Source organism: Phocoena phocoena, chromosome 13 (assembly GCF_963924675.1).
Source record: "Phocoena phocoena chromosome 13, mPhoPho1.1, whole genome shotgun sequence".
Classification (NCBI taxonomy): Eukaryota; Metazoa; Chordata; class Mammalia; order Artiodactyla; family Phocoenidae; genus Phocoena; species Phocoena phocoena.
The window spans coordinates 13,630,075-13,654,372 of record NC_089231.1 but is presented as its reverse complement, the minus strand read 5'-3'; the positions used below and the strand labels follow the sequence as shown (position 1 = coordinate 13,654,372).

General features: G+C 33.0%; 1 protein-coding gene across 5 annotated transcripts in view; it reads left to right on the top strand.

Moving 5' to 3' along the window:
• RELCH (RAB11 binding and LisH domain, coiled-coil and HEAT repeat containing) overlaps positions 1-24,298 on the top strand; it is a 118,723-nt gene that overhangs the window by 67,740 nt on the left and 26,685 nt on the right. For 4 of the 5 annotated variants that reach the window (XM_065889661.1, XM_065889659.1, XM_065889658.1 and 1 more), the window contains 10 exons: positions 1,983-2,054; positions 6,120-6,260; positions 6,705-6,869; positions 9,067-9,214; positions 13,333-13,489; positions 14,117-14,240; positions 16,056-16,104; positions 18,200-18,279; positions 21,349-21,455; positions 22,449-22,548. In XM_065889661.1, coding sequence (XP_065745733.1) covers positions 1,983-2,054; positions 6,120-6,260; positions 6,705-6,869; positions 9,067-9,214; positions 13,333-13,489; positions 14,117-14,240; positions 16,056-16,104; positions 18,200-18,279; positions 21,349-21,455; positions 22,449-22,548 — 1,143 coding nt within the window. The remainder of the gene's footprint in view (positions 1-1,982; positions 2,055-6,119; positions 6,261-6,704; positions 6,870-9,066; positions 9,215-13,332; positions 13,490-14,116; positions 14,241-16,055; positions 16,105-18,199; positions 18,280-21,348; positions 21,456-22,448; positions 22,549-24,298) is intronic. The other variant, XM_065889660.1, reaches the window with a different exon arrangement.

Genomic DNA, 24,298 nt, shown 5'->3' with positions numbered 1-24,298 from the left:
GTCCTCGCTAGAACTCAGAATCTTTGACTTTCTAGATTCCATATTTAGGTCATTAAGTAACTTATTCTTCCATCTTAAAAAGATGGATTTCTTACTTATGAAGACAAATTGCATGGCCTTATTTATACTAGCTTTGTCACTTATTCTTAAGAAAAATTATTAGCCTCTGGAATATCACTAAAGTTTATGGTCTTTTAGAATTCTGTTCCCATTTTCTTTGAGTATTCATTTTTTTCTTTAGAATTTAGTGGAGTCGTATCTAGATTCATTATTTAAAAGGGAACATTATATATATCCATATTATCTCTGACAATCCATATGTCATCTAGAGATTATAGTGCATACTAATTTAAGGTTAGGCTGTAACCACTGAAAAGTCAAATTAACTTGGAAACAACTTTGAATTTACAATTCTGTACAATTATACATATGTATATGCAATTTTAAAATAGTTTTTTCCATTTTCTTCTTTTAACTTTTATTGAGATGTAATTCAGAGAGCATACAATTCATCTATTTAAACTGTACAATTCAGTGGTTTTTGTAGTCACAGAGCTACACAACCATCACCACAGTCAATTTTAGAAGAATTTTATCACCCCCCAAAGAAACCCCAACCCCTTGAATTGGTTCTTGTACTTAAAGATTGTTTTAGGAATTCTGGGTCCCTTGAATTTCTGTATGAATTTTAAGATCAGCCTGTCAGTTTCTGCAAAGAAGCCAGCTGAAATTTTATAGGGATTGTGTTGAATCTGTAGATCAATTTGGAGAATGTTGCCATCCTAATAGCCTTTCAATCCATGAATTTAGGATGTCGTTCCATTTATTTAGGTCTTTTAAAATTTCTTTCAGTAATGTTTTATAGTTCTCAGAATATCACTTATGCACTTTTAAAATTTATTCCTGAGTATTTTATTCTTTTTAATACTATTGTAAATAGAATTTTTTAAACTTTCTGTTTATCACCAATATATAGGAATACAGTTGATTGTTTGTACATTTAATTTTGAGACTCATTTTGCTAGACTAAAGGAAAGTAAAATCGAAGTTTACATATTGCATACTATGACATTCAAACCATTTTGTTTTGAGGTTACTATTTCTGGATTAAATTTTATTCAGAGATGTCAGTTACCATCGTCTCTACCACCACCTCTTCTGTAACCTGAATAAACATGGATATTGGTGATCTATCTAGCCGCCTACCTCCAGTTTGTTGCCCAATAGATTGCTACATAATTTCTTTTCTTAATTTTAGGCATCCAATACATTAATGAATTATGTCACCTTTTCATATGGGAATATGAGAACAGATACACTTCTTTTCCAGTCAAAGAAAGATTTATATTCTATGAAGAAGACATATGGGAACAAAACCCAGTATGTGTCATTTTTTTGTTTTTGTTATTTTTTGTTATGGTTCAGTGTAGTCATTACAATAGCAAAACCCCATCATCTTGCATATGCAAACGGGAATGAATTGACGTCTGCTTACTTTAAAAACAAAATCATAACACCAGTCAAGGGCTCTGGTTAAATCATCGATTAATTTACGTCCTAATCCCTGAGGTAAAAAAAGAGGATGGAGGAATCATTCCTGGCACATATTGTAGACTGTATCAGTAAATATCTAGAAGCTGGGTTTTCCAAATTTAAAAATATACTAATGTTGCTAGGGAAGGAGAAGGTTGCTCCTGACATCCTAAGGACAGCTTAGTCTTGGGCAAGCCCACAATCTCTAGACACCTTGCCATATTTTCATCTTTGCTTTATCTTCTTTCTCTTTAACAGGTAACCCCTGTGACCTCATTTTTTAGGCTCTCCCTGATTCCCTTAATCCTGATCCAGGTATAGGGATCCCCGAAGTGGAAAAGAAAGAAGCTTTATTGCATTCCTAACAGGATTTATGGTGAAAAATAATTCTCTATTGGAGGAAGGGAGGGTATGTTGTTTATGCTTGGTTTATTTATTTTTTACTCTAGATTAATCACAAATACCCAGAAAGAAGATTGCTTGTGGCGGAATCTTGTGGAGCACTGGCACCTTACCTTCCTGTAAGAATTGTAATTTTTTCTTAAAAACCTTTTTCTTCCTTTTGTAACAATAGAGAAACCTTTTTTTCAGGTGTGTAATTATACAGTTGAATCCAAATTCTGTCCTAACAAAGGAAAAAGATGAGCCAAAAAGAGAAGGCTCACATTGACACCATATGGCACTGCAGACAGATAGGTACATTAACCATTGATTTTGCATGAGTATAAATATATTAAACCTCATCAGCAATTCTCGAAGTGTGGTCTGAGGACCCTGGGGGTCCCATGAGATGAAAATTATTTTCATGAGAATATTGAAACATTTTTTGACTTTTTCTCTGTGTTGACATTTACACTCTTAGTGCAAAAGCTGTAATGAGCAACAATGTCAGTGCATTATCACTGATCAAGGCAGTGACACCCAAATAGACAGATAATGATTGTATTCTTCACTGCCATGCACTCGCAGAAAAAGTCAGTTTCACTTAAAAATAAGCTTGGTGAATCAGTAAAATTATTAATTCTACTAAATTTTGACCCTAAGTATGCATCATTTTAATATTCTGTGTAATAAAATGGAAGATACTCATATCAAGCCCTTTTGCTGCATTCTGAACTATGATGGCTGTTTCAGGAAAAGCACTCGAGTTGTAAGCTAAACCAGTTTTAGTTGACAGACCACTAAAAAAAGCTGTGGTTATTCAAACTTGGGATTTTGACAGACATTTTCATGAAAGTGAATGAAATGGAACCTGTCATTTCAAGGAAAACAAGTAGACAGCATTCATTGCCAGTGATAAAACTGGAACTTCTAAGTGAGAACAAGAATTTTGGAAAACTTGTATTCACCACTGTGAGCTTGACAGCTTCTATTCTCATCAGAAGAGGCTATGAAAATATCTCTCCCTTTTTCAATTATATGTCTGTGTGAGGCCAGATTTTCTCAAATACTTCAACCAAAACAGTACAACACAGTTGAATGCTGAGCAGTTAAGAGGATCTATCTTCTTTTAAGTCAGACATCAATGAGATTCGCACAAAATATAAAACAACACCATTCTTCTCACTAATTTTTTGATTAGTTATTTTCATTAAAATTATAATTTCATTATTCATGTTAACCTTTAATGAGTTTATTGTTTTTAATGATTAATCATTTTTAATTTCTCTTATTTTATTTCTGATATGATAAATGTCAATAGATATTACCCACCCAAACAAAAGCTGTTTGAGGTGCTCATTAATTTTTAAATGACTAAAGGAATCCTGCCACCAAAAGATTGAGAACCACTGCACTGTTGTGCCCCTTTTAGGTATCTTCCCATAGGTCAAGGGCTTAGAAGGGGTAGAGAAATGAGGTGACATCAAAAATTATTTTAATTTAAACAACCATAGTTTAAAGCAGAGCTTGACAAAATACAGCCTGGAACCAAATCTAGTCCACAGCCTATTTTTATAAATAAACTTTTATTGGTACACAAGCACACCCATTTGCTGTGTATTGTCTGTGTCCGCTATCACACTGCAACAGCAGAGCTGAATAGCTGCAACAGAGACTTTTTGGCCACAAAGCCAAGAGTATATACCATCTGGCCCATTATAGAAAGTTTGCTGACATCTGCCTTAAAGGGTCCTTTCTGTAAGATTGTTCTTTTAAAGGGGTACAAAAATTGGAATTGTATAATACAGGAGCTGTTTATGTTGCATTTACTGTTACCTCATAATCTTTGGTGAAGAGTGAGAAACCAATAGTCAATTGTCTTTTTAAAAAGTAAAATTTTGGGGCTTCCCTGGTGGCCCAGTGGTTGAGAATCCACCTGCCAATGCAGGGGACACGGGTTCGATCCCTGGTCCAGGAAGATCCCACATGCCGTGGAGCAACAAAGCCCATGCGCCACAACTACCAAGCCTGTGCTCTGGAGCCCGCGAGCCACAACTACTGAGCCCATGTGCTGCAACTACTGAAGCCCACACGTCTAGAGCCTGTGGCCCACAACAGGAGAAGCCACCACATTGAGAAGCCTGCGCACCGCAACAAAGACCCAACACAGCCAAAAATAATAAATAAAATAAATTTTAAAAATAAATAAATAAAAATTTTGGTTTTTTACTCAGAAAAATATAAAGAATAATTCATAGTCTCACTCCCAGTAACATTTTTTTTATTTTGTTAAAAATAAATTTTCATGCAGTATAGAAAAGAATAAAATGAAAGTCAAAGACTTCCCTGACCCTAATCATTATCCCCAAAGATTACATCTTTGGGTAATGATTTTTAATTAATACTTACAGAGAATAAAAATTTATGCCTGTTACCAGCTTGCATTTTTACATCCTTTAAATTTTTCTTACCCAGAATTAATTACTCTGTGTGTTAAAAGAAGCAAAATACAGAGATATTAACAGTATGTGAAATTTAAAAATGTACACAAGGGAGTCTTCATTTTTAAATTTCACAAACCATTAATACCTGTGTATCTTGCTGCTTTTAACATTTGCATTTTTTATTTTGACAGTGTTAAATTGCCCCCAACCAAGATAGCACAGATTGTACTCCTGTCAACAGTGCATTGGAGTTCTTATCTTACCATACTTCAACTGGGCATAATCACTTTATTTTTAATGTTTGCCTATCTTTTAAGAGAAAAGTATCTTATTGTTGTGATACATGAATGAGTTTGAGCATCCTATTATTTATTGTTCCAAGACAGAGATGAACATCACATGCTATCAAAGAAGAAGGAAACTGTTCCACACTGCTCCTAGTACTAGAATGCTAAGCTGTATTAATAATGGACTTAATGTTTCCTACATGGACCTCCACTTTCTTGTTCCCCACTGTAACTGGTAACAGTAAAACCTCAGTGTGGTCATGGCTTAAATGGAGTAAAGCATCCTGACTTGTCCTGTGGGTTCCCTTAGCATACTGAAACTAACTGCCACAGTTGACCTCAGGCTAGATCATTGCAAAGCAAATACCCAGCTGAAGTTTACTCACCTCTGTCCTTTTGCCTGTGCTGATATTAACCAAAAAGCCCTTTTAATACACTTTAAAAAAAATTGGGGGGAGCAATTTTAGCCTAAAGGATAAATAAACATGGCTGTACCAAAAGGCATATTCACCAACCTAAATGTAACCAAAATTTGCTAAACTTACATATATTTTTGTCTCTAAAAGTCAAAACAAAAGCTAGGTCATTTAAAAATGTCTTTTAAGACTTTGCTTTGCATACCAGATCACACTGTAAATTTATGAAAATGATCATATCCTTTTATTTTAACTATTATATGTAAAAGTAACTTAAACAAGTTTAAAGAATTTTATAAATTTGTCAACTTATAATAATGGTACAAAAAAAGGGAAGGAAGGGCAAGAATTTGTATAACAGTAACACTTTATTCTAACCTCAGACATTAATTAGGCTAAAACCATGGGGAAAAAATTGTGTGAAATTAAGACACAACAGTGGTTGACATTATATTAAATAGCATCTGAAAATATCAGCACAGTTTTTTAAGCACTTTTAAAGTTTACTCTCATGTTTCATCATCCTGTTTTAATATTTTTTCTCAGTTCTTCAGAAAACAGAACACCAGGATTTTATGTTTCCACACTCCTACCCCAGGCAAATGTTTTGCTTACCAGAGTGATTTTTGTAATCCCTCCTATTGTTATGACTGTCAGTGCTCTTATCTGAGTTGTACAGGTAGTGGTAGGAGAGTCATTGTCTGTTATAGCAGAGTGTTGACTGTTGATTGGCCAAAAGGGCACTGTAAAGGTTTGAGGGATTGACACATATTTAGTAAAAATACAAAAATATGCTGGGAGATGATTAATACCAAGTTCAGGGTAGATGTTATCTTTAGAGAGGGAGTTGGAGGAAGGGGGAGAGGGTGGAGAAGAGTGATATTTCAGCTGTATCTCTAATGTCTTATGTCTTTCAAAAATGAGGACTTGAAGCAAACATAGCAACATGTTAATATATATTTAATCTAGATTTTGAATACATGGATATCTCATTATTTTCTATCCTTTTCTGCTGCTAGTGTAAATAAATAGTAAAACATGTTCCTGTTTATTTTCAGAAAGAAATCCGTAGCTCCTTGGTTCTTTCAATGTTGCAACAGATGTTAATGGAAGATAAGGCAGATTTGGTAAGAGAAGCTGTGATCAAAAGCCTTGGTATCATTATGGGATACATTGATGATCCAGACAAATATCAACAGGTATGTTTTTCAGAACGAATCCCATTTATTTCATTTTAAAATTCCAAATAGTATAATATTCCAAATCTCTGATTCAGATATCCTATAATCTATAGTAGAGATGGCAGACGTGTCAACTTTAACCAGTTGAAGTTGGCTGCCTGGTTTCAGTTCTGCTATTTCAAGGAGGAGATGCTTTGATTCATTTATAGTATCTGACACAGCTTTCTGGCGGTAAATTGGCAACAAGCATGCCATGTTACCACCCTTTCTCTTTGGTTTTCCCATCAACGGATAAATGACATTTTTCTTTAAAGAAATTGGGAAGGATAGGATTATGAATGGTTTTCTTTCTTGCTTAAAATGTCTGCTAAATGTACTGCAGTGTATATTTATTACGTATTATTATGTTTTTTAGGTTTTTTTTTTTTTTTAATCTACGTTTTGCCTATTTCCTTTTGGCAGGGTTTTGAATTGTTGCTGTCAGCCTTGGGTGACCCTTCAGAAAGAGTAGTTAGTGCAACACATCAAGTATTTTTACCAGCTTATGCTGCCTGGACTACAGAACTTGGAAATTTACAGTCTCATCTTATACCTACATTGCTGAACAAGATTGAAAAACTTCTCAGGGTAAATACTTCCTTTATTTATATAGTTAATAGAAATTTAAAAGGTGTGTTCTAAGGCATCTTGAGAGAATGTTGGGGGAACAAAGGCAGAAAGTACCACTTAGTGAACATTCTAATTAACTACCTGTTAAAGATTCTATTGGTCTGGAGCCAAGGGAGATTTGAGGAAGTTTTGCTTGACTGAAGCTAGAGGAGAAAGAGCATGGTCTGCCTTTTTTTAGCTAAAATAGCACCTTTGTGGCACTAACTCGTATACTATTCACAGTGCTACCTCTTCCTAGCCTCTTCTGAAGACTTAAATATTTTATATAAAGTGTCACCATCAGTTCCCAGAATGCAGAGATAACTAAAATATGAGTCTCTAAAGTTTTCTTATTTATACAGTGTCAAAATGCGTTACCTTTTTTTCACTGCAGTAGTTCACGTCCTGACTTTTTAAAGGGAACTTTCCATTCTTCCCAAGTAAAAGAATTGAAGAAACAATAGAAACTTCTTGTTCTAATTTTTGTATTAAAAGTCTCTTTTAAAGTCTAGAAGAAAAACATTTCTTTAATGCGTATTGATTATGTACCGTTAAGGTAGATACTTTTTAAAGTATGTTATTTCATTCTTATAATCATTTGAATTATATTTTATTTTTTGTGTGGAAACTGAGTGTTTAAGTAATTTGCTCAGGGTCCCAAAGCTGTCACATGACAGAACCAGGATCTGATATCAGTCTCTAAAACCAAACTCTTGCCCTTTTTACCCCCAGATTTTAAAGGCTCTTAACATAATGTATTTTAACTACTCTGTAGATAGTCTTATATGTATACACATGTATTCATTTAATTTAAAAATTGGGCTATTTTTTCTATAAATTTTAAAATGGGTGTTAAAAAAACTATAAATAGACAACTATACTGAAGTACTCCTTTTTATGAAACCTAGGGAATTTTTTTAAGTATTTTTTTTTAATATTTGCATTCCTTCTATCTGAGAATTATCCATACCTGGTTTTTTTGTTTGTTTGTTTTTTTGGGGTTTTATAAAAATTTATTTATTTATTTTTGGCTGCATTGGGTCTTCCTTGCTGCGCGTGAGCTTTTCTCTAGTTGCAGCGAGCCAGGGCTACTCTTTGTGCAGTGCGCAGGCTTCTCATTGTGGTGGCTTCTCTTGTTACGGAGCACAGGCTCTAGGCGTGCGGGCTTCAGTAGTTGCAGCACGCCGGCTCAGTAGTTGTGCCTTGCGGGCTTTAGAGCACAGGCTCTGTAGTTGTGGCACACAGGCTTAATTGCTCCGCGGCATGTGGGAATCTTCCCGGACCAGGGCTCGAACCCATTTCTCCTGCACTGGCAGGCGGATTCTTAACCACTGCACCACCAGGGAAGCCCTGTACCTGTTTTTTTTTTTTAGTTCGATTTCATAACACAGCTAATTCCACATTGTTGCTAAACATAGCTGCAGTATTCAGCACACAAGGTAATTCTTACATGAAGAAATTAACTAATTTAGAACTTGATAGTAAAAAACTAACATATCTGATATTTCTGACACAGTTGTTATTTATAATATAGTAATGACATCTCAAGTGGATTTGAACAGCAATAAATGCTTTCCTCTCTAATGATTCTATTTTTCACTTTAATATTTGGTTTCTGTGTACCATAGTGATCCTTTTACTCTTTTTTTTCCTGTTATCTCTTTCTTTTGTTTTCTTTTGACATTTCTTCTCCTACATTTTATCTATACATTGAATTATTTTAAAGTGCTTCCAATGCTGGCAAATACAGTTGTCACCAAATCTATAAAAGAAGTTAGGAATAGCAAGTACTCCTGCTCGTTTAGCAGTTGAGCGTTTAAAATGATTCCTGTGGCTCACTTTAATTTCTTTAACCTGACTTATAAAATGTCAAAAGATAAGACCCTCTTAAAAGAAAAAACCCTGTAAAAGAAGTTCCATACAAATGAAATGACTGATGTTCATCCTAAAGTTTTCCATACAAAAGATTCTATTACTTCCACAGTGCCTTAGTACTTCACATTTTCTCATACTCAGAGAAATTCAGAAAAGATTCATGGTCATCTCCATTAGGTGTGATGCTTTGAGTCTAACATACACGTCCTTAAATGTCTTATTGTTTGCCACAGAAAGGAAGAACATCATAAATACATAACCTCAGAAGTCTAAAGTTAGCTTTCACCTCCTTATATTTCAGGAAGGAGAGCATGGGCTGGATGAACATAAGCTCCACATGTATCTGTCTGCCTTGCAGTCCTTGATCCCATCTCTCTTTGCATTAGTGCTACAGAACGCACCTTTCTCCAGCAAAGCCAAGCTTCATGGTGAAGTGCCACAGATAGAAGGTACTGAACTTAAATTATGGAAGGAAGATGTAGAATATTAACAGCTTAGCTTTCCAAAGAATTGTTTCTGATTAAAAATGTAAAAGTCACTTTATATGACAGCATAATTACTAAAATGTATTATATGTGTGGAACTGCATGGTCGTAGATTGTATGATATCTGGGGTGAACTATGTGGCTTCATCTTTTATGGATAAGCCTCGTGGTAGTATTTTATAATATTTGTACTTTCTTTCCATTCTTAATCTAGAGGCTTTTATTATAGCCTTTTTTTCAGTGTTATAAGTCAGAAATAAGCATTTTCTTTCATTAATAGAGCTGAATTAATAGTTACCAGAACCAGTTTATGAAGCTTTTCATTTCCACTTTCTTTATATTTTTTCTTCCCCAGCTATTTCATCTTATTTTCAGTAGGGGAAGGTAAATGTATTTACTCTTTCCTGCTATGTCCTTGATAGGAATATAAGCATATGCAGCACAGTTTCTTTTTTTTCCAAAAAAAGAATATGATTTATTTTCAGAAATACATGAAATTGATAGCAAGAGCCAGTATTTTCTTAGCTCAAAGTCTAGCTAACTAGTAAGTGACCTTTGATCCATGGTACGTGGTAGCCCCACTGCACCTAACCCCCAGGATAAACAGCTATAGACAAATTATTACTATGTATGAGATTCCTTTGCAGCTTTTTCAGATTTGTGAATTAGCCGTGTCTCTTACGGGCTTCTGATAGACAAAGGAATTATAACATTGAGAAAATCAACACACAGTGTTTTTAGAATTATAGTTTTCATGTAAAGTAAACTGGGCTACCTATAATCTTTGGGATATGAAGCAGTGTGTCCAAGAATACACAAAGCACAGCATAAAAATGGTGTATACTGTTAGAATGCCAGTTTTACTTCGAAAATTGAGAATGGATGGGGTAGAGTTAGTTTAATATTTTTTAATGATATTGAGGAGAATGAAAATTCAAACTTTTAAGATAAATCTTCATAAAGCGCTCACAGCTGGCTACTTTAGGTTCTACCCCTTCACTCATTAAGACACTTCATCTGCCTAGGGACTTTCCTGTCTTTCTAATTCCCTCTCTTTTTCTTTCTGTCTTGCTGTATTGTTCTGCTGGGGCCAGCATAACGAAGTACCATAAACTTAGTACTTTAACAGCAGATATTTATTGTTTCACAGTTCTGAAGTGAGCTCTCTAGAAGCCTGAGATCAAGTTGTCAGTAAGTTGGTTCCTTCTGAAGGCTGTGAGGGAAAAGCTGTTTCATGCCTCTCTCCTCGCTTCTGGTGGTTTGCTGGCAATCTCTGGTGTTCTTTGGCTTGTAGATACATCACCCCAGTCTCTGCCTTCACCTTCACATTCTGTTCTCCATGTGTGTGTGTGTGCACGCACATGCACTTGTCCCTGTCCAAATTTCCCTTTTATAAGATCAGTTATATTGCATTAGAAGTCCACGCTATTCCAGTATGACTTCATCTTATCTAATTATATCTGCAACAACAATATTTCCAAATAAGGTCACATTCTGAGGTTCTAGGGGTTCGGACTTCAACATATAAATTTTTAAGCGAGACCCACAGTTCAACCCACAGCACTTGCTATCATTCATGCATTTAACAAATAATTCTTAAATGTCACCTATTGCCTGCCAAGCACATGTTAGAGATTAGATAGAAAATTTTCAAAACTACTTTACCATCCTGAACATATTTCTTCTGGTGTTTATGTGACCTTTCCTTGTGATTATGTCTTTATCATGCCAAAAATAATCTTTTAAGTTCTTATTGACTTAATTTGACCCTCTGACTTTTAATAGTAACTGTAAATGTTATTATTCTCACATGTAGGTTATAATACATTTATTATAAATGAGGAAATATTATATCCTTATATATCTATCTATATATATATATAGATCTATCTATATATATAGTCTATATATCTATGTCTCTGTGTCTATCTGTATGTACATCTGTATAATTTGGGATACAGTTTATTACAAGTGAAGATTTAATAGTTTTCTCTTACATAATGAAAATTCCAGAGCACTAGCTAATATTTATGTCAGGCACTATTTTAAACACTTGGGATACACTCATAAACAAAACAGACAAATATCTCTGCCATGAAGAGCTTACATTCTAGTGAGAGGGAAATACATTGAAGAGTCATAGCAGTTGTTATTTTGCTGGATTTGAATAATTGTGGTTATTTTTTGACAATAAAATACCTATTAAAATGGCGTTCTGGGGACTCTTCTGTATGGTTACAAGTTAGATGCTTAAATTTTTAAAAATCTTTTTAAATAGAATAATGTTTTGAGATCCCTGAACCATTCTGATTGCTTATCTGTTAGAACTGAGTTATCCAAGTAATTGCTTATTTCTTGACATTGTTTTGCTTCTGTTGGACCTAGCTTTAAATCTTTGGACCTCACTTTGCCTGTAATAAATCTTGACATTATCTGATTTACTTTTAACTGTTCCACTATTTTTCAATAATTTGTCAGTATTTTTGAAGGAATAATATATTGATACATTCCATCATAGTATCACAGATTGTGACCAATATGATATAATCCTTTTTGAAATTATCAGATATGCTTCAACAATATAGAAATATGAAGTACAGATATCCCTCACCATCCAAATCTATTTGATTCCTAGGTTGAGATAATGACAACTCAAGCAGAAACCTCAGATAGTATGGGATACCATGTTACCTAAATTCATTTATTTGTTTGTTTGTGTGTGTACTATGATATCAAATAGGAGACTTCAGCTAGCAAGGGATAACCTTTATCTGTACTTAAGATATTGTTAAAAGCCTTGGGCAGCATAGGAGGACGATACCATCTTAATTTTGTCTTTGAGCACTTTTAAAGTTATTGCATGTTTTCTTAAGTTTAATAATTATCATTACACCATTAATATGTTTTGAGAAAATGCTGCATCCTTAATTGTGTCTTTTTAGGGTGTTAACCTCTATGCAGGAGTTGCTAGGCCATTAGGAATTTCTGTTCAACAGTTAATGAGCTGTTGGTAGCATTATTCACTTAACAGCCATCTAAGACCTGTTCTTTAATAACCTGGAATCTAATTATGATCTGTAGAATCATAGATTTCATTGATGTGTTCAAATTTTACAATATGCTAGTGTATATTCATGTTTTATTTACATAATTTTAAAAGTAATTTTTACAGTTTTTCCTCCAAAACTTTTAAAGTATATACATGAGACTCTGGTTATAATATTTATAATACATTTTTTAATAATAATTTTGCTTTATCTTACTGGTCACTGGTTTTAACACTTTATAGTAACTTAATGTTTATCAAACTATGGAACATTTTTTAAATAAATCATTTAATATTGGAGATTAAATACTTAAGAAGCCTGTTCAGCTCAAGTTTTAATGTATTTTAGGTCATTATTCTCTGGTATTAAACAGTTTTTCCCTGCTGTCAACCTATTAGTTTCTTGCTGCCTGAAGGAAATATTTTATCATAGTTATTAGTTTTTGACATAAACAGTCTGGTGGAATTACAAGTATTTCTATTTCTTTAAAACCAAATTCAAATCCATATTTTAGCTGAGATCTTATTTTGTGGCCAATTTTAATTTAAGTGAAATTTTACTCTTCACTGGCAAGCTCTTTCATTACAATATTCATTTACTAGTTATTTAGTCTCATAAAATCCTAATTTTTGAGATTTGCTAAATTTGTTCACATATGACAAAAATTTACAGTTGATCCTTAAACAACAGGAGTTTGAACTGTACAAGTCCACTTATATGTGAATACTTTTCAATAGTTAATGCTATAGTACTACATGGTCTGTGGTTGGTTGAATTTGTGGATGTGGAAGAACCTCTGATACAGAGGGCTGACTATAAGTTGTAGGCAGATTAACCCCTGATTGTACAGGGATCAACTGTATTTCATTTTTCTCTAAAAATGGTTTAATTAATATATTTTAGTTTTATATTTAAAGTCTATAATAAGCTAAATAAATATTAGGAGGCAGAACCTTACTTTTCTTTTGACAGAATAGCTAACTTTCCAAACTGTCATTTTCTATGTGATTTATTTTTTGCTTCTAATTTTTATAGTGACTAGGTTCCCTCGGCCTATGTCGCCTCTTCAAGATGTGTCTACTATTATTGGAAGTCGTGAGCAATTGGCAGTACTGCTACAACTTTATGATTACCAGCTGGAACACGAGGGTACAACAGGCTGGGAGAGTTTACTATGGGTTGTCAATCAATTGTAAGTTACCATCTCCGTATTCATTTGGTACATCTCAATCAGTTGAATGAAAGGTAGCTCACTATACTTAGCCTGGGCACTGAGGGACAAAATATAACAAAATATTAAAAAACAAATTGCAAAACATAACTTGGCATCATCTATGGTAAATTTCTTTAGGAGAGGAGATTTATACTACTAGATACGTAGTTATTTATCTATGGAGATGGTGCTGCTGTATTATGTCAGAAGACCTATCTGCTGCCTTATTGTCTACAAGTGGTGATGGATTTTAAACTACATCCAGACTTTTCATTTTTGAGGCTGAAGTGGATGATGCCATGTTAGCCAAGCTCTTGTATGAAATAGCAGCTCCATTGATTTGAGTCTCATTAACTCCATACTTAGAACCCTACCATTAAGATTCCATATATTTTATGGCAATCAGTTAAAATTTATTTTAAGAAATTTATAGAATATAAACTGAAGACTTTGCAAAGGGTTCCAAACAACTCCTTTGCATTCCAATTTTACTAGCTATGAAAAGCAGAACAGAAGATATTGTTAGATTTGCATTGTTTCAGAAATTGGCAAGGAAACAATAATTTATTTGTACCCCTGCCTATTTTTCTTTCCTTTCATATTCAGGTTGCCACAGCTTATAGAAATAGTTGGCAAAATTAATGTTACTTCAACTACCTGTGTCCATGAATTCTCCAGATTTTTCTGGCGCCTTTGCCGGACATTTGGCAAAATTTTTACAAACACTAAGGTAAAAACTTGTATTCCATGTTTTCTTATATGCAAGAGACATAGAAATGTAATGTGTTAATTAATGCTATAGCAGAGTAAATAAAAGCGTGAGCCCTTCCTTTATTCAAATTATCTTTTATTACCTTAGAAAACTGTGATAGGAAAAGAAAATTCTAGTCAGTAATATTCTTCTCTTTATTCATTTTCAGAAGATGATTTAGCCAAAACTTAGTTTGTATCCAGATTTGGTTATAAGATCTACTGACTGTGGATATCTCAAAGCTTTCTAGCATAGGAAGTATCAGCTAGGGGACTCAGCTGTGATTCTTTGAATGTGCTTCTGGTACTTTACCATCTACCACAGATTCAGGAAGCAGCCATTTGCTCAGCATGCTTTGGTCAAAACTTCAGGTGATTATAGAATCAAAGCAGCTTGTATAGAATACTTGCTACAAGATATAAGCTCTTGGAATAGAATGGACACTTGAGATAAATGCTACATATTTCAATCACTGTCACATTTGCCTACCTAGGCTATTCTGTAGTTTTAGATATTAAATTGGAATGTCCTTAGGTCCCACTTTCTTCTTCAATCCTGTTAATCCATTTGTCTTCATAGCATATTGTTAAGTCAGTTCTTTAGAGCTCTAATAAAAACATAAAAAGATGTCATTGCTATAATCAAATGTTAATCAAGACATTTAAAGGGTAAAAATTTTGTTTAGCTCTTTACTATTAAACCTGTAGTTACTGAAACATTTAGAGCATGACAGTTTGGTATAGTGGACTGGATGGAATTCGGAAAATGGGTTATGACCCTGTTATGTTTGTATCCTATGATAAATCATTTAATGTATCTGTGCTTAATCTTTCCATGTGTGAAATGAAGAAGTTGCTTCAGTGTCATTTAATTCTATAAGTCTGATTCTGTAGATTAATCTTTTCACAGTGGTCTACATCTCAGTTTAAATTGAATTTGTAAATTAATATGCCTGACCTGTCAATAGGAGGACAAAAACCAGAGCTTGATGTTATTGTAGAAGAAACAAAATCATTTTACATTTTTCACTAACATGTAATTATTAAACAAATATGATTTGATTTTACTGGTAATCACGCTTGGCACAATTTGTTTGACATCTCCAAAAGAAGTAGCTGTTATTTATTTTACTTTTTTTACAAAAAAAATTAGGAGTTCATTTTACCACTTAACAGTAAGTGGTTGACTTCAGTGGCCTGAAATCTGAAATCCAATAATGTTAAAAATAAAAAATTGAAACAAGCATTTGCTTTAACTTAAAATTTTAATTAAATTCTGTACTTGATTTTTAAAGTTAAATTTTGAAGAAGTTAAAGACTAACCTAAGCCAGTGGATATCACATGATGAATATGTTACTTATTGAATACCCTAAATGAATGGAATTTCATTCCTTTTATATACAGCAAATTTTTTCAATAATTCTAATCATATAATATCTGCCTAAATACCCTTTCTAACATCAAGGTCAGTTTTAGGAGGTAGTAATTTCAAGCACTTAAAATCACCTTGGAAATTATTTTAATTTAGTGAAGGAAACTAAAGACCCTTCAGAAAACTTGCTGATGTGAGTTGATTCTTTTAAATATTTTATCTCTAAAAGGTGTTGTTTTCAGTAACTTAACTCTTCTTTTTTCCTATGGCTCTTAAGAATTGTTATGTTTTTGACTACTTGAATCAACAATCTATAAAACAAAATAAATAAATAAGTAGTGGTAGTAAACATTTTATTTATTTAACCATTGATTGGTCTCTTGAACTTGAGACTTTCTGGATCTTTTCTTTGGGTTGCTTAGGTAAAACCTCAGTTCCAGGAGATTTTAAGACTGTCTGAAGAAAATATTGGTAAGTTTGTTCATTATTACTTTTAAAAACAATTGAATCTCTTTACTCCAGCAAAATACTTTATTCATTGTATGTAAAGTGTATAAATAAACTAGCAAGTACAATTGAAAAGGAAGATTTATACTACGGAATTCTTGGTTTTACAACTCTGCCACATCTAATATCCTTCCCATGGGGTGGCAGTAAGATTAATCTTTGTCAATTTGACTGTAAATATCTACCTTCACCGTAATCAAATTGACCTAAGGCTGAGCTTCTCAAGCTGAGTACTTGTACCCTTGGAGAGTTGAAGTAGTATATTCGAGATACTGAAAAGGAAAAAATAAAGAGCCTCTAATTCATAATTAGTTACTTAAAACTTTTCAAACTTAAAACAAATTGTAATTGAAGGAATACAAGATACACATATATGTTTTTTAAATGAAACATGAGATTTTAAAGAAACTATAGGCTTTAATGGGCAGCTCCAGCCCCTCTGTTCATAGTTTTCACTTATCTGTCATAAGAAGTGTAGTTGTAGCACCACTGGCCTAAGAACTCCTTTATGTGTGGATCTTATGTCCATGTGTATTTTTCTAATTTCTTAGGAACGAATTGTGAAAAATGTTAGGAACAAAAATGTATAGCCCCCCTGTTTTGTTTTTAAACTTGGTTGATTTTGAATGTATAGGTAATTCTTATCTCAGTCCTACCTTAATGATTTGAATTGAGTCATCTGAAAAACTCCATTTGGGGCTGTCCTCAGAGATAGTTAGAGAATGAATAAATGATTCCCTTTAAGTTTGAAAATGTCGATGAGATTTTTTTTTTGACAAATGCTTCCCAAAGCTTATATTTAATAGCTTTCTAAAGGGTTAATGCTTGGAATACCTAATAGTTAGTATTATCTCTTTAGTTAATTATTAATTCTGATGATAAATTGGTGAAGAATATTTATATATTTTTGGAAACTGATAGGTTTTAGAATTATTAGTTAGCTGTGAATATTTAACTGTTCGTATAGGAAGTGATTATTGTATATAATCACTGTATATACAGTCTGTATCTGTGAGTTCAACTTAAGCTTATGTTCCTAGCCTCAGATTTACCTCTCAGCTACCATAGTCACAGTCAACCAACATCAGTACTCCCCAAAAGAAAAAGTTACCCTTACCAAGAGAATAAACAAACCTCAAATACGAATTGATAGGAAAATGGAACTTTCTTTTTTGCTGAAAATTCTTTCAGGACCGTTAAATACATTTTTTCAAATCAATTTCTTTATGTACTACTTTCTGAAAAGAATTTAAAACCATATTAAAAATAGATAAAAAGTAATTTTAAAAAGTTTGAGTACATAAAAGTAAATGTAAAGCACTTAAAACAGTGCCTAAAAATCAATAAGTGAGAGCTGTGGTACTGTAAATAGCAACTGTCATATCACCTCTGGCACATTTTTATTTTTAAATCATCTACGTGTGCTGCATAAGAAAATCTCTTATGTTACAGTAGTCACAGGACACTCACCTGTGATTGGATGCTTTCCCCTCTCCCCATGCTTTACTTAGCCTCCCTACTCCATGAAAATAATCAGGGTTCTGTCTGGCTGAAAATCCCTATACAGGACGCAGGAGGAGCTCTGGAACTAGGCTAGCACTGGAAACTAAATAGTATCTCGTATCTGGAAGCAGCTAAAATGTGTATCTGGCTGCCTCCTTTCAGCTGAGTGCCTTTACATTTTACTGAATGCTGCAAATTGAAAACCTGACAATTTATGAAGACCTGCTTATACGGGCACTTGGGAGAGTGTTAAAGAAAGCTCTGATTTCTGACTGTGCAAATAACAGTAGAGCATCTCATTTTGGTTATTAAAGTTTTTCCCATCTATCAAAACTTTATGCTGATGGCATAATTAAGTTGATGATGGCATATTAAGTTGTATAATATTTTCACAACCACCAGTGGATATGTGTTTTAATCAAAATATTTTTCAAAGTAATAATATTTATTTGTAAGCTTTGTAACCAGTTTTAATTTTAAATATAATTTGTCTTATGACTTTTTGCTTTACATTTAAAGCATACTCAGATTTTTTAAATTGTTTTTGTGATTTTAGATTCCTCAGCAGGAAATGGGGTCCTCACTAAAGCTACTGTCCCTATTTATGCAACAGGAGTCCTTACGTGTTATATTCAGGTAAGGGAAAAATTCTTTTGCTGGAAAATGTAAAGCACTTTCTGTTTAGAAAGATAGCTAATATTATGTATTTTAATGTGCTTATAATTGAAAATGTTACCCATAAGTGAAAACAAAATTTATTTATTCATTTCATTCAATAAATAATTTACAGTGGTGAGCATATTTCAGTAATAGTCTCTGAGGAAAATCTCTGTTGGACAAATAAATTTAGAGATTCTGTGCTTCTTGATATTTTGTTAGAGGTGTTAGATTGCACTTATTTAGTAATTTCTTTGTGTTTCCTGATAATTTTTTCATTAATAAACAACAAAGCACATGTGTTAGGTGAAGCAAACTACAAAATGCTGTAGCACACTATATCATCATTTTTAGTAAGGTATGTTTTAGTAATACTTTATTTTTCTTAATTGTTACTGCATAATAAATTACCCCAAAACGTAAAGGCTTATTATAACTCTTTTATTTGCTCACGATCTTTGCTCAGCTAAGCATCTCTTCTTGCTGGTAGTTGCTTGTGTTGCTGCATTCACTTGGTTGGTTGGTAGGGGGTTCAGCAAGGATGGCTGAGCTTCAGTCTCCATGTAGTCTTAGGGCCTCTCTCTGTCCTCAGGGCCTGTGGAACAGCAGAGCCAGACTCATTACATGGTGGCTCAGGGCTCCCAAAATTGCAAAATCAGAATCTGCTAGGCTAAAGCCTAGGCTTGGAATTAGCACATCACTACTACTGCATTCTGTTGCTTAAAGTAAGTCACAGGCCCAGCCCAGATTCAAAAAGAGGGAAATAAATGAGAGCATGAACCAGGAGATGTGGTTCATTGGTGGTCACCAATATAACAGACCACCTCACTCTACTTAACATTGTTTTAAGTAAACATATTATGTTTATTAAGGCACATCAGTCATTTTTAAGTGTGAGGCAGTTCCACCTGTGAGGCGAAGATACGGACTCAAGATAAAGCATTTTTAGGAATTAGAATGTGAGAAGCAAACAGGAAGATCTTTTTTCCCAACTTTACCCGATTAATACCTAATTTCTTTTACCTTTTGTATTCAGAGTAAAGCAGTTCATATTTATTGCACTCTTCTTCCAAAATAGATTTGAACCATCCTATAATATTAAAATATAGTTCTACAGTATCATATGATACCTTGAAACAGAAGCTCCAACTCTGTTAAAGTAGTACAGTATTCTTTTAAACTTTTCTACACTAGTTTCTAAGACTACTCCATAATATGTATACACAGAGAATCCCTGTGTTTAGAATATTTTACGTCATGTAACCTTAACAGATTGTATCTGTTGTTATTCTTAAATTCATGGAGATTAAGTCCTAGCACATATTACGAGGCACAATAGCGTGAATACCATTTTCCTCTTTAATTTTAGAAGCTCTTCCAGCATAATAACAAGTGTGATATCAGTATTTTTCTCTCTCATTTTTAAGCTCTGGCAGTTGGTTAGTACGTTGGTTTTCACCATAAATGGTATTTTAAGGCATAATGAAGTACAAAGTTTGCCTCATGGTAGTCCCTCAGTATAGGTTTGTTGAATAAATGAATAAAGACATGCTTTTTGAGCCACTATATGAAATCCAAATATCTAAAGAGATAAGAACTTTCCTGCTGGTTACAAAATGTGAATTGAGGTGGCTGTCCTAGATTGCCCACACCAGCTGTTAATATTTTTCTTACTAAACCAAATTTTCTGTTAGAGTTAATCACGCCCTGATTGCTTTGGTAAACAAAACCTATTTTGAATCAAATACATGAGTAGTATTAAATTTCAAAACTGAGAAATAGTATTATAGTAAATTTTCAAATCAAAGGAATCCATGCTCATTTAGAAGTATATTTCATAGGTCTCATTTCACACTTGTTTTTTTCAGATTTACAGTTTATCTTCCAAATTTATGGATACTCTGTTTAATATAGTAAGCGACTATAAATGAGTGAGATCTATATTCCAACATAGCTCTGATGCTGGTTTGTCAGTGTCTAAGTTCTTCCCTAAATAGACTGGTGTATTATAAAACTGCTGTGTCCATCCTTTGTTCATGCTGATCATTACTTTTGTCAATCACTTATCTGTACCTCATTCTAAATTAACCTGACCATGTAGAAAAAAGGTAGGTGGTTATCTAGTCTTCCTCATGGATCTATTGATATATACAGAAGCCATTTATTGTTGAGCTAATAAAGACCTAAAGACAAAATACCTGACTCTACATATATTTACTTTCTGATAGAATGTCAGATTCCCTCCCTTACAGATTTAGGTTAATTTAACATACAGTTATTTTTTTAACTTTCCTATTTAGTAGACCTGCTTTTTCTAACGTATTTCTTAATACAGTACTGCGTAAGAAAAAAGAAAGCAATATTTTTTCAGATTATTAAAATAATGGTTTGTAAAAGAAAGATTAAAAGTAAAGATTATTTTTTAGTCAAGGGTGTGACTGTTTTTTAAGAATACAGTGGTCTATATTTCAGCAAGTGTGAAGCTTCTCACCACTAATAATTTCTCAGATATCAATTTTCTACTATTAGGAGGCTAACTATTTTAGTGGTTTGTATTTAAGTATTTAGAGCCATAGTTAACGGGAAGTAAAATTGGTAAAATAGATTTTAATAAAAGAATATACCTTGTTATGTTTTAAACCAGAACTATCTAATCAATAGTGCAATGATGTAAGTAATCTGTATCTGAGCTGTCCAGTAAGGTAACCACTAACCACACGAGGCTGTTAAACAACTTAAATTGTAACTAGTGCAACTCAGGAACTGAATCTTTTATTTTACTTCCTTTTTAGTTTAAATATAAGTAACCACATGTGGTGAGTGGCTACCATATTGGACAGCACGGGTCTAAATCTGTGAATCAAGATAGTCTTTGTCCTCACACCATTGTGATCATAGATATGCTTAATAAATATCTTTAATTAAAATGCTCCCAAATTAGGATATTTCCCCCTTATTTGGTAAAATTTTCTAATTATAGTTAGGAAATTACGGTTTTAGTTCTACTTGACTGGGTGGAAATTCATTATCAGTCTTTTTCCTCTGTAGGAAGAAGACCGAAAGCTGTTAATTGGATTCTTAGAAGATGTAATGACCTTGCTTTCATTATCTCATGCTCCTCTTGATAGCCTGAAAGCTTCTTTTGTGGAACTGGGGTAAAAATAATAGCTTATAGTTTTTTAAAAGCTACATAAAGTTTTAAAATTGGATTTATAGAGTACATACTTTTAGTCTAAAAAGATTGGCATACACACCAAATCTCTTGGTTTTGAGACTTAAGATTTTTTTGTTTGTTTTTGGTTTTTCTTATTTGTACATTCTTAATATTTTGTAATCAATGCATTATAATAAAAGAATGAGGGAAAGGATACAGACATATCTTCTTTGAAGCAGCTGGAGAAATAAAGTCAAGTACAGATTTGAAGAAAATTCAGTATCCCAAAACTGGAAAAGGAGCCCCAAGTGAAAGCCAGCTCATTAGGCTCCTTTTTCCATTCCATTTGATTTGCCTAGTCCCTCATAAGCACATCATCTAGCTGCTTAAGTAGTTTTATCTCATTCTTTACTTATGTGTTTATTAATAATACTGTCCCACATTTGGATAGTCTTCACAGCCAACTTACCCTTCCATATAGGTGATTTGAGTTATCCTTATTGATCCTACAAACAACCATATGATGTAAATAGGACAGTATTGTCCCAGATTTTTATAGATGCAGAAATTAAAACCCACAGAGGTTATAACTTACCCATCTGGCTCTTAGTGCAGTGTTTCTTTCTCATAAGTAAAAATTTTATTTTACTTTATTTTTTTATAATTTTAACTTTTATGCTATTAAAGAGTTGAAATATCTGTCATAATTGCAAGTACTTAGAGAAACTAAAAGTATAACTCCTGAATATGCTAAAAGTTTGTAGTTTTATAAGGTGACTTCCTTTTTTAAAGAATCTTAGATGTAACCTATTAAACCATACAAACTAATTCTATATGTTTTGCCAATATTTTTATCATTAATATTCCTCAAAAATGTAGTATTTTTCAATACACCAGTAAGGCAAAATAGACTTTAATGAAAGAATATACCTTTTTATGTTTTAAACCAGAACTATGTGGCTCTCACTTTTAGCATTGATTTTTTTTCTTTCAGTGCAAATCCAGCCTACCATGAGTTATTGTTAACTGTTTTGTGGTATGGTGTTGTCCATACTTCAGCACTTGTGAGATGTACTGCTGCTAGAATGTTTGAGGTATGTAAACAAACGCTTCTATTGGTTCAGATCATAATCATTTTCTTTGGAAGAGGGAGAGGGAATATTTCTTAAAAAGGCAGAGAGGCTTTTCATACTATGGTATGTTGATGTATATTTTATGGCATTGAAGAGTATCTAGTTGTGTACTGTGTGATGGGGCAGAAATTTAGCTTTGGTACATTTCAGATTATTTTCTAGCCTTATTGGTTCCTTGAATGTTATTGTATTATCATTTCCATTTCTCAGAATTTCTTTTAAATCTTATTTTAATTTCCATCCTATGTAAATCTTCCTGGCTATACTTTCTATTTACTGAGGCACACAGCTATTAAAATAAAGTAAAACAATATAAGATATCTTTAAAGTTGTAAAATATAGTTGGATTCATGAGTAAAATATAGTTGGATTCATACTTGCAATTATGGAAGTATTTATTTTACTGATTATTCCTACTTCATTATTCCCTCACCTTTCATATCTGGAATAACAACATCTCTATACATTAACTGCCTGTAGACTTATAAGACAGAAGAGACTTCATATAATTTAACTAGATTTTCTTAAATTGCCACCTACCCAAGTTTAGTACGAAAATTGGAATATCTATCTTTTTATCCATCATAGAGGAAATTATGTTAGCCTAGTGTACATATATATATGTTTCTAGAACTTGAATTTGAGCACTAAAAGTGGTTTAGAGTGTTATTTACTGTTCTTGAGTCTTCTCTTAGAGCCATACTGGCTGGGTTCAGTGTCTGTCTCTGCCACTTAATGCCAGTTTCAAACTTCTCTGTGCCTTAGTTTTCTCATCTATAAGTGAAGATGATAATAATAAGTATCCATCTCAAAGGATTTTTATTAATATTAAATGAATTAATACTTCTAAGGTCTTAAAACAGTGTCTGGCACATAATAAGAGCTTAATAAATGTTAACTATCATTATGATTACTGTTTTTTTAATATGCTGTTACTTCACAAAATAATATAATAGTTTAGGAAAAGTATACTTATCCAAACTAAAATTGTCCTTAATACACACATGTGATTCTTAAAATATCTTAAAGCACTCATTTTCATAAGAATTAGACAATTCAATTTTTCCTGAATTTCAGAATTTTTACATAATTTAAGATAAATTGCAATCTAAAGGATAGAGCACTGACAGATTTGAAATATATACCTTCTAAAACTCTTAAATATATAAAATAGATTTGTGGAATCTAAAGAAAATTCCATCCTTATGAGGAGGTTGAAAATCCTCTGAACATGTTATTCCCACAATTATACATATTTGATAAAAAATAACTAATCACATGTTCTTTGTCAAGATAAATTCCAAATTAAAAATTCAGTTAGATGTCTAGCATAAGTGCCTTCTGGGTATAAATAATTTTTGATTATTCAATATGCTGAAAAATAATTATTACCATGAAAGAAAAAGGTTTTTCTTTAGCCTCCTCTACCCACCAAAAGAAAAAAGTATCCTGACTCACTTAATAGGATTTTATTCTAAGACCATAACAGCTATTTCTTTCTCTTGAACCATTTATTTCTAAAATGTATGTATATACTGGTGAAGCATACAATATAAATGAAAATAAAGAAAATGAAGCGTCCTCCCTTTTTACTTGTTTCTGTGGGGTTTTTTCTGCCTTATTTCTTACATGTGGTTTTTGTCTGGTTTTGGTTTCTATGTCTGCTGTCAGTGCTGGTTGGAAACTATACCTATGCTTAAGCAGTTTTCAG